At 41.5% G+C, this 11885-nt stretch overlaps 1 protein-coding gene across 1 annotated transcript in view; it reads right to left on the reverse strand.

The window, feature by feature from the left end:
* Positions 1-11885, reverse strand: part of FAT4 (FAT atypical cadherin 4) — a 174282-nt gene that overhangs the window by 2002 nt on the left and 160395 nt on the right. Inside the window, exons 13-16 of the mRNA XM_019628416.1 lie at positions 9146-9270; positions 7318-7535; positions 2982-3243; positions 1-994 (exon numbers count right to left, since the gene is read on the reverse strand). Of these exons, the coding sequence (XP_019483961.1) occupies positions 1-994; positions 2982-3243; positions 7318-7535; positions 9146-9270 (1599 nt within the window). The remainder of the gene's footprint in view (positions 995-2981; positions 3244-7317; positions 7536-9145; positions 9271-11885) is intronic.

The following is an 11885-nucleotide window of genomic DNA, read 5'->3' on the forward strand; positions in this document are numbered from 1 at the left end:
CAGGCCGCGTGGCCCAGCGAGCCGCCGCGCAGCGCCTGGCCGTACGCCGGCTGGTAGCCCAGGCCGCCGGCCCCCAGCGGCAGGGGCGACGGCCTGGCGAAGCCCAGCGGGCTGTGGCGCTGGATGGAGAACTTGGGCGTGTGGCTGCGGAACTGCCTGTAGTGCTGCACGATGTCGGCGTCCGACGGCGCGATGCTGCTGGCGTTGTCGATGTCGTAGTGCTCGAGCTCCTGCTCCGGCGACGCCAGCGGGGCGCTGGGCACGGTCTCGGCGCCGGGCGGGAGGTCGGTCTCGTCGTAGATGAGGTAGGGGTTCTCCCGCTCGATGATGTCCGGCTTGGGGTTCCCCTCAGGCTGCTTCCTCACCGTCATGTCGTCCCCGTACGGGGGGATGTTGTCGGGGTCGTCGAAGGCAACGTTCTCGCTCCCCTTCTTCTTCTTCTCCTTGGGCTGCTTCTCCTCTTGGGGGCGTCGGGCCTTCTTGCCCCGGCACTGGTTACACAGAATCAGGCTGAGCACCAGGAGGGCCAGGACGGTGGCACAGCTGCCCACGATGGCGGGCACGGCCCACAGGGGCAGGGAGAGCTCCTCCGGGCCCGGGCTCAGCACGCAGACGTGCCCGCCGGGACTCCCGGCTTTGCACAGCCTCCCCTGGGGACACAGGACACCCAGGCAGGCCACCGCCGTCTCGCAGGCGCTCCCCGTGTGCGAGTCGGGGCAGCTGCAGGTGAAGCCCGAGTGCAGGCCTGGCTCGCAGCTGCCCCCGTTCTGGCAGGGGTGCGAGGCGCAGTCCCCTGGGGGGGCGCACTTGTAGGCATGCCACTGGTTAATGCACAGCAAGTCGCCCCAGCAGGGGTTGCTGGCACACACGTTGGGCCCGCGACAGCCAGTCTTCACCGAGGGGTCCGTCTTGGAGATGGAGGCCAAGCTGTGCTTCCCGCTGAAAGGCAGACTCTGCGCGCCGAACAGCACAGAGGCGATGCAGCCATCAAAGCCTGCCGGCGGAAGGGGCAGCGAGGCGTTTTACTCACTTACTGTGTTTTAATTTCCTAGTCTGCATACCAAGAATTACATGCACAGAAATAAGATTTTTAAAAGTACAGAGAACAAAAACTAGGCCCATGACTTCATCATTAGATCATGCACTGTCAGTGGATTTGCCCCAAGGTGTGGAACACAGGTTCCCGAGGAGCAGAAGGAAACTGTCGGCCACGACAGTGGTTTGTGGGCCTCCGAGGGGCAGGCATAGTGGACGGCTGTGGCCTTAATATTTCAGACTTGGGGATGGCGGGGATTAGGAAAAAAGATCTAAAAGGGCTCCACAGAGATCTATAATTTTTTTTAAGTTGCTAAACACTTTGCTAGACTGAGGGTGCTGCCACAGTGATGCTTCTGTCCCAGAGCCTAAGAACCTGTTGACACTAAGAACAAAGCATGACTTGCGTTGGCCTGTGTTCCCGAAGAATTCGCATCCATATACTGAAGTCAGCGAAATCTATACGGCCTACGACCTGGCTTTAACTCTGTGCCCTGACTGCATTCCTCGCCCATGCGGTTTTCCACTTTTCTCTTATGTGATGCACCACTCTATCCTCGTGACCTCTCCATCCCGGAGGCCCTCTTTTTCCATGAGCCGCGGCGCCTCCTGTTTCTGCTCCTCCTCTCCTGCTTTTCTTTGTGATGTAGGCCCCTCTCTTTCTCATTCTCCTCTAAACCACCACTGACTCCGAGGTACTCACGAGAAGGCCCTAGGCTTCCTTCACTCTGCACCCTCCCGTTGCGTCGTCATCCACGCCCAGCACCTCAGCTGTCTGCTCGGCACTGGCAACTCCTAACACTATTTCCAGGTACAGTCCATCCCTGATTCCGGCCCTCTGTGCGAAGGCCTGCCTCAGAGGTGCTCACACCCCGAGTGCTCACACCCCGGCTTGCTGTTTCCCGCAGATGCGCTGCTTTGTGCGCCGTTCTGCAGTTGTCTTTCTTGGTGGCACTGCCCTTCTTCTAGTTGTAAAGTCAGAAAACTCCCTGAATTTTACCACAATCGTCAACAGTTTAGCCTATTTTAATTTTTAAAATACTTCTTCCCTGCCCACTTCTTGGTAATTCCTCTGTCACCACACTGGTCAAAGCTCACACAGCAGCCTCCATCATGCAAAGTCCTCCCCGCTGGTCGGGACGTCCGCTCCAGCCCTCCTCCAATGCCGTCTCCGTGTTGGCGCCGGGAAGGTCCTTAATATCACTGTGTGTCTAATCTGGACACGCCTATCACTACATTTTGTTAGTAGCTTCTCACTGTTCTGAGAATAAGACCAAGAGTACAGCCTGGTCAGAAGGCCTGCCTGCTTCAGTTCCCAACCTCAGCTTTTAATCGTGACATCAGCCCCCAATATGCTGGGATCTGTGACTTTGACATAATCTAAGTTTTCTTTTTTTAGTTCCTATCAATATAAAGTAACCTTTCATACTCTCCCATCCTTATCTTCCCAGTTCAGATTTAAGTACAAATGTGAATTTTCCAGGAACGTTTCCCTTTCTCCTTTTTTGGGTAATCTCTTAGAATTCTATATTCTTCCTTCAGACCATTTATCATAGCGTAAAATAATGCATTTACTTGTATAACGATGTGGTTGATGTGTGCCTCCCTTGCCGGTCGAGTGGCCTGTTAGCCCACCGCTGCACCCCCAGTGCCCAGGACAGCGCAGTGACAGCTGCCATGTGAAGGAACACGTGAGTGAGTGATGAATACATGCTTGAATACATGTTTGGTGGATAAGGAAAGCATGGAAGCACTATGGTCTGAATTATGAACTTGGTAGAACAAACGCAAGTGTCTAAAGTGAGGGCTGCTAATTTATTTTAAACTTTCTAAAGATAGTTATGCTAGTCTTAGAATATTGATAATAGATATTATCAGGAACTCAACTAAATTCAAAGGAATAATTTTACCTTTCCTTTGTGACGCTACTCAACACCAGCATTTACCTGTCTGAGTATCTCGGTGAGCTTGGTTGGGTGGAATTCCTCCAAGGGATATAGTGAGCACATCGAGGCCACCGAAGTCCTGAGTGGGGTGGGTCACGTCCCTGGTGTACACTCTGTCGATGGACAACACTGTGGCCGTTCCATTTTTCCCAATTAGGAAAGTGTGCCAGTGACCATCTGCCACATACACTTCTGGAATGTTCCTCTCCACTTTCCCAGCAATTCCTGCATCCGATGTGAAATGTACTTTGCCATTCTTGATCTATAGACATATTAAAATAAAGTACAATTAAATTATACTGTGCTTGAATAAAAATTAAAAATATTGGCCAATTTAAAGTAACTAGAGCAGCTGAAGAGACTGGCGGTATTAGACTATACTCACCTCTCTGCCTCTATGACTTTAGGTAACATATATCTTCACACATACTGGTTTCAGCGGTCTCCAAGGTGTGATACCAAACTTTTCAAGATGTACAGAATTATTTTCCAGAACATAACTGAGATAATAATGGAGTGAATGCCCATTGTAAGATAATAAATTAAAACTTTTTTGGGATTTTCTATCACTTAATGGCAATAGCAAGTCTAAAAAAAAATTGTTCAGTTTAATAAATGGCCTGTAGTGATAAAAAAATGTTAAAACTATTTGCAAAAAGAAAAACCCATGGCTACCTAAAAATCAAGCCTACTTGGAAAAATAAAGACAAAAATAGATTGTTTTACTTCTCATCTATTACACACTGGCATTTTAGAAAAAAATCTTGCCTATTACTTATATTGTTTGTTGAGATAAAAACTGATGAATAAAGGGTGAGATTGCAGCAATAAGGTGTGTGGGCAAGTGTTCACTGTGGCTTTCTCTTTCGCTGCATCTAAGGGGTACTGGGTTCCTGTGACTTCGCCCAGCAGGACACTGGGTAACAGGAGGCTCTCACTCCAGTTTCCAGCCACCATGTTCCCAGTATTCTGAGTAGGCACTTTAGAAAATAAAATCATTTATGAGGCAGGATGAGCGTTTGGTTTAGAAAGCATAATCCCATCGAACTACCAGATAGAACTGGTGCCCCGGAAGGTGGATGAAGTGACACTGCATCTCAAATGACAGAGATGAAGAGATGGATGATTTTATTTTCTCACTCAGATCAAACGCTATATCTACATGCAATGGTCACATCTGGCAGAACTAAAAATCAGTTCACTTTTACTGTGGAAAATATGCCATTTACATATGTTATTCATATTGTAATATTTTACGAAAGCTGCCTCTCTAGATGCTACTATATTTCAGTACCAATCTCAAGAGGGAGAAAAAAGTAAGTTGTAGTTAAATGACAATAACATTTTGTCAAATGGGCCACATCGCATGACACACAGTAAAAACAGCAGCTCTTCTTTGATTGACGCCAAGGTCTTTTTTGGAAAGAAGCCTCGGGAAGCGACTTCTCCCAGCCCTGTGCTTGTCTCCTTCTTGGTCACACAATGTACCCTTCCACTCGCAATCCTGATGAGAGTCTTTAGAAAGTACCACAGAGTGGGCTGATAAGAGCATAGTGTCCCACTATATCATTCTTAATCTTTTCCTTTTCCCCAATAACACTCTACCAAACTCGTGTGTTCTTCCTGTCAAAACATCATGCTAATGTTAGCTTTGCTTTATTTATTAATTCATTTATTTTTCTACATCTATAGAGTGCTGAACCCCGCTGTGTACAATACGCCTAGGCTTGCTTAAGAACAAAACCAACCAAAACACTGTGCACCCAAACACCAGAACTGATTCGGAGTAGAAAGGAAATCTGTCACGTATGACACAGACTCCAAACCCGGAGATACAGATGTGCCACGGATGAAGGGGAACACTTTCTAGTGGCAACACACTCACAAGTACGCTTTCCTTTTGGTTTTCTCTCTAAACTTTTCTCTCCTTAATTTCCTTTTTAACGGAACAGACCTTATCCATCCTATACAGTTCGTGTCTCCTCCTGTTGCTGTTGCTACCCACGGCTGATCCTCTCTCCTCGAAGCATATGGAATCCCGTTTACCCAGCCTTTTTTTTCATTTTCACAAAGTGTGTGTGTGTGTGTGTGTGAGAGAGAGAGAGAGAGACAGAGAGGAGGGGGAGAGAGAGAGAGAGAGAGAGAGAGAGAGAGAGAGAGAGAGCCTGATTCAAAGTATACAAAAAAAAATAAGAAACTGTCAGAAAGGGAGCCAAAAGGCAAGAAGAAAACCAGGGGCCTTGGTCACTGATAAGCTAGCTGATAAGTAACAGTCCATGTGAACCAGCTTCCTAGCCCACATAAGCAGGTCGTATTCCTGTCATCCAGATAACGTGCCTGCTTACAACAGCCACTCTCTTCCTGTCTATTTAGTTCTCCTTATTCACTGTTTTTGTTTTTTTTTTAATTTCCTTACTTTACCTGCCAAGCCTCTTAATCTCTGAAAAGCTGCTTTTCAAAATTTCGTACAAAACAAATGTGCATTTTTGTCTGCATTAGTAATTATTTTACCAACGTAACAAAACCCGGATGAGCTGCATGCCACTGTGCCATTGGAAATGCAACGTTTTATGACAAACACGGACCCTGACAGTCAGCTTCTTCCTTAAGGAAGAAAAAATCCTGTCTCTAATTTCTTGCACCACATTGTATTTTGTATCTTTTGGCTTGAAGAGATACTGTACAGAAATATTTCATATGTCATTGAAATGGCACGAGGCCTTGGAAGCAGCCTAACAGATAATGCACAGACCTAAATGTCTAGACCTCTCAACGCGTGTAAAAAATGTTCCTTGGAGACTGTGAAGGTCGACTTCTCCCTTCACTTCTTTACTTTCTTGGCTTCTAGTAATTTTCAATGAAAATTATAAACACCAACTAATAATATTATACAATGACTTATATGCTGTTTTTGCAATTGCTTTATTAATTCTGGAGCTGGGCTCTTTTTTTCCATAATGGAGGTAAAGCGATAAACTGAAGAAGATAATCTCTTGTCCTGGATTAGGGCAGTTTCTCAGGCTGAGCACTACAGACACTGCAAACAGAATCATTCTTTCTGTGGGGTGCTGTGCTGTGCTGTGCACTGCAGGGTGTTTAGAGGCACCTTGACCAAACCATGACGATAAAAACTGTCTCCAGACATGGCCAAGTGTCCCCAGTGGGGTGAAATCCTCCCCAGTTGGGAATGACTGGACTGGGGACTATAATATGAGAATTTTTAAAAGATTTTTTCACTGCATATTAAAGATATATACATGGAGTATATATCAAAGAGAGTTGGCTTGGATAGAGAGAAATTTTGAGAATAAAGAGGCTGAAGTTTAGAGAGGAACATCTGTTTTTATTTTTAGATTTATATGTGAATTAAACCTAGCGATAGTCTATGTATTTTGCTTATTTCTTTATCAACTAAGATTTTAGAAATTTTCAAAATATTGATTTATATGTGAGGAAAAAAAAACCAGGAAATCTAGGTTTGTTTTCTTAAGAATTTACCAAAATTCATATAAAATTATGAGTAAAATTATAAAATACAAAATATAGAAAGCAGTCAATATAACTAAAGACAATGATGCTCTAAGCGATAATGTCTTATTTGTGAATAGAAATTAAGAAAGCTAAGAGCTAATGGCAAATACATATCTAATGAAATAGTTCACCAGTTTAACATCTCATTTATAGTTGAGAAAAAAAACAAATTATGTAAAAGCCTAATGATACATCAATCCATTGTTCTCCTGAGCTATGATGTTTACAGATGATTTATTTAGAAATTATTTGGAGAATTTAGCTATAATGTTATTTACAGTTATTCCAAAGACACTGAATTTCACAGGGTTTACCTGGATCATAAATTGTGTATATGCTCCAGAATAAAGCCAGATAATTTCAAAATGTTTTTCCTTATTCTAGTCCTGCCAGTTAATATATACATACTAATGTTTCAAGTAATTCTTGGAGAATAAGTATTTTCCCATTTCAAAGACACATTATCTTTTTGTTTTACTTTGTTTAAAAGTAGGGAGAAAAACAATATAAATTTTTGTCCCACAAAATGGATCACAACAGATTCTTTCTCTACTGGCCTACCTAGCAGTAGGCTTTCCTTTAACCCAAGACAAAAGTGTTAGAAACCAAACCATTCAGATCTTTGTTCCTCCGGCCAATGCCTGGGAAATAGTTAAGACAGATGATATTGGAATGGTGCCCAGCATTAGTCGGAACGCTAATGGGTTGTGAAAGAAAAGGACAGAAATTATGGGGGAAGTGAGATTTAAACCATGACACAGCAGGCGGTCTCATCAAATGAAGTCCTCATTAGCTTTTATCTTACCTTCACAGTAGTGTAATTGCTGCTTTCTTGGATATGGATTAAAATGCCATTTTCGCTTCTTGTCCTGAATTTTACTTCCAGACGGTTCACACCAAAAGGCTCCAACATGGCACCTCGTATGCTCTGTCTTAATAAGTATTCTCGCTTCTCGTTCTGACTCATGTGGTAGTCCAGGCGCCCTCTGCCTTCTAACGACAGGGCAGTGTCAGGAGTCACAGCTGTAAGCCAGCACAGAAAGGGACAAATGAGTGCTCCCATTACGTCTTACAGAGCATCTGTAGGTGACAATTATCAAAAGGGGACAATGAAATATTAAGTTTGGGGGATTAATATCCCCCAACCCCTGCCCTTGAAAAAACAACTTCCATGTGTGACTTACTGTATCAGTTGATTTCAAATGTTTAAATCCATTTCAGAACCATGAAATGTAAAACATTTTAAGACAGGCATTGCTCATGTGGGAAACAGTCATTAAATATTTGATACTTGACATAAGTTATGAATCCCTGAAGAGATAGTCACCTTTTAAAATTTTTGGAAACACAGTGAAATATCTATAATTTTCACCATATCCAACATTCATAAATATGATTTCACAGTTAAAATGATCTGTAATCTTTAAAGTTTCTAGCACATTAGAAATGTAAACAAAAGTGTACAATCAAATTTTTATATTTGTATGATTGGTGATAACCATGTGGAATTTAGTTTATCATCATGTATAATGATAATTTATCATAACCTGATAAAATGTTCACACTACTGAAGTGCAGAAGTTTGTTATAGCAAAATACCAAAAGAAAGGACATAAATGAGCTCAAAAGAGTTTTAGAACAGGATGGTACATTTTATGAAGGTAAGTTTTATAGTACGTGAATTATATCTCAGTTTTTAAAATAATAAGACATTTCTCAAGCCAATGACTCATTTCATATAATTGGGTTCCTACTTACCAAATACTCATTACTTAAAAAAATATCATGTGACAAGGTACTTTTTCTGTTTTGACTTTATCCTAAATAAACACAATTATACCTCTGCTACTAACATCTTTTTGATCATAGTATATCCTTAATTTAATCATGAACTTCTATTCATTCTCATAAGAGAATCAAATGGCTCTTTAAAAAGTTGTCAGTTAAATGCAATAATTTAAGTAGTGACCACTTATTTGAAAGTGAAACAATTTTTTATAAAAGAGATCCCATAAGGGTGAGTGGGATGTACACCTTGAAATTAGAGAATGCCACGGTCTAATGATGGCTTGAACATCCTTAATGTCTTAGTGATAATAACATTTGTGTTTATAAATAAATAACTCATAAAAAGATTTAAAAAGTAATATTCAAAACGAATTCCAATAATTACAAATTAAAATTCAAGTATCATCTTTAATTGTAATAGATTATAATGCAGTTGTATAGTGTTTCGAGTTCAGTGTTCAGTGATTTACTATTTGTGCTTTTCTACCAAACACAAAATATTCATCAGAGAAATATCCCCTGAAGCCAAAGGATATTAAACTAAAGCCTGATTCAGCCTCTGGCCTTGCAAACTGCCCAACGTTCCTACAGGTTAGCCAAAAATAACTGATGTGTTTCTAAAATGGAAACTAATGACTTATTTAATAAATAATTCTAAAGAGATGTCACTCTTCCTCAGGTTAAAAAATGAATTTAAAAAATGTGATTCTACTTTACCAATTATTGCTCATTTAATGTTCTCAATAATTAGAATGAAAACAATTCAATTATAAATTTAGGTGCACATATTTATACTTTTCACAGTTCTGATCATTTCCAGGGGAAGATGAACAGTTTTTGCATACATTTCTCACAGTATTTCCCTGTCAGTCCTTCTTTGCAGTGACACTGCTGCCACGACCAGTAATCCGTGCACGTGCCACCATGCTGGCAGGGGCTGCGCGTACATGCGCCTTCCAGTCTAGGACATCTAAAAAAATCACAATAAAGACTCATAAAGCACAAAACAAGGTGGGAGGGGTCATTTGTTAAAATTAGATGTAAATGTTTAGTAACCTGTTTAGCTTCATCCACTCAATCGTTTGAAACTCAAGTTACAACTACATTTATCGAATCTAATCAAACTAGAAGCTGCCCTGTAACACATGACCTGCCTCATTCATAAAAAAAAAAAAAAAAGATCAAACAGAATAACATCTTACACAGTAAAGAAAAAGAGGTGATAATTTATTCTTCAAATTAATTCTTAATTGAGCAGGACATCTTCGTCCAACCATCACTTTGGTTAGTGTGCTCTCTGGGTCATGTGTGTGTTTAAATATACGCATGCTTCCCCAGATAACTAACGTTTACTGAATGCCTCCCACACGCCAAGCGGTATTCCACGCATAGAGACAAAGTCACGAAAAAAATCCATGTGTTCATGGAATATTTACTTTTCCTTGTGGGAGAGACAAAAAAGAAATAAACAAAAAAATTAAATAAAGGTATAGTATGTTAGAAGGAAGTTCTATGGGAAAATTAAGACAAAGAAAGGGTATTAGGAGTTTGGAAGGGTGGGGTGCTGGTTCTCTAGATTAGACAGTGAAGGAAGAAGCCATTCTTGTAAAGACCTAAAGAAAGAGAGCGAGCAAAGTGTATCTGCTAGAAAATCATTCCAGGCAGAGGAGACAGCAAATGAGAAAGCCTGGAAGTGGAAGTGTACCTGGCATGTCTGCGGGGCACCAGGCCCAAAGTGCTTCCAGCAGAGTGAACAGGAGTGCAGGGAGATGTTGGGAGGCAGCTGAGGGAGAGGCCGGACCGTGAAGACCTTGTAAGGCAGGGTAAGGACTGACGTCTGTTTTGAAAATATAATGCTGGTTGCTGGTAGATTGGATGAGGTTTTCAGTATGAGACGAGTCAAAACTAACTCTACAAGTTTCGGCTGAGCAGGTGTGTGGGCTGTGGAGTTATTGTTACCTGAGATAGGGCAAGCTGTGGAGGAAGTCAGGAAGGAAGGCCAGAGGTTCAGTCTGAGGTATTTGTTAGAAATGCACATGGGATACTGAGTAGGCGGGGGGATACTAGGGTCTGCAGTTCAGAGGAGAGGCCAAGTGAATGATAACCATTCAAGAATCACCTGCTTTAAGGTAGTACTGAAAACCAAGGACTGTACCAAATGGCTTAGAGAAGGAATATGGATACACAGGCGAGAGGTTAAGGAGGTGAGGTGAGATGCAGAAAACAAGGAGAGTATCTCATGTGCTTGTGGACAAAGTAATTTAGGGAGAGGGGGGATGAACTATACCTAATGTTGCTGAAGTTCAAATAAGATGAAAATTAGCCACTGAGTTTAGCAAAACAGAGGTTGTTGAACATTTTGACAAAGAACAATTTTTCCAGGAAAGAAAGAGAAAATTAGGTCAGTAGCTAAAAAAGAAAATGGGATTAATAAAGACTTTAAAAAAAAATAAAATGGGAGAAACGACAGCATGAATTGAAATGAGAAAAGAAACGCTGTTTAGAAAGCCAGAGCACTGTTTCTGGAAGGTTTTGGGACAGAATCTATTGCATAAAAAGGGCCTGGTTTTGTGGGACTAGGAAGAGTTCATTCATAAGCATAGGTCACAAGATACTGCAGGAGGCATGGGCAGAAGTGCGGTGAGCTCTGGGGAGTTTTCTTTTGATTGCTTCACTTTTCTGACCAAGTTAGACAGCAAATTCATTAGCTGAGAAAAGGATGCAGGAGATGTTTGGGTTTGTGGATAGAGGAGGCATGATCTCGTCACTGAGGAGAGCAGGGAAATGATTAAACTAGGGGAATATAATATATCGCCAGGCAATATTACGGCTGCACTAGATTAGTAATCACGAATTTAAAGGGATGCTGAACTCCTCAAGAGCAGGGATCTGTCTTCTCCTAGATGTATTTGCATCTGGGCCAAGTGCCCAGCTCAGGAGCTGGCTCTGCTACTCTCTGGGCAAGTTTATAAACTCTGAGTAACTCAGTTACCTCATCCATAAAATGAAAATAATAGTATCTACCTCACAGAAAGGTTGTAAAGGTTAAATAGACTAATAATACAGTAAAATACTACAAATAGTGTTGGGTCCATAGTAAGGCACCAATAAAGGTTAGTAAAACACCGGATAAATCTGAAATGAAAAAAATTGAAGTAAATCCTCCAATTTGGGAGCCTTGAAATAGTTGGTCTTTAAATCTTATATATTATGCCAACATATCCAGAGACAATGACGTCCAGCATATCAAAATAAGGTATGTTTAGGAATAAAACCAAACTTATTAGGTACAATCAGATGACATGATGTTTCCAGTGAAGCTCCAGTCAAATTCAGAATCTTTTATGACAAAAAAGTAATTTAAAAAAAAAGAAGTAAAAATTCTCATTTCAATTCTATCTCAATTTACAAATGTTCTGAGAAGTCATGAAATAATATGCTTCACAAGAAGCATAACTTGAGGGAAAATTAATGCAAGAATATTCTTTATAACATGGCAAATATAACAGCAAAATATGTTCATAGACTACCACTGTAACCTTTCTGGAAAGTAATTTGGCAATAATATGACTTAGGTCTATATGT

Source organism: Hipposideros armiger, unplaced genomic scaffold (assembly GCF_001890085.2).
Source record: "Hipposideros armiger isolate ML-2016 unplaced genomic scaffold, ASM189008v1 scaffold_1, whole genome shotgun sequence".
NCBI lineage: Eukaryota > Metazoa > Chordata > Mammalia > Chiroptera > Hipposideridae > Hipposideros > Hipposideros armiger.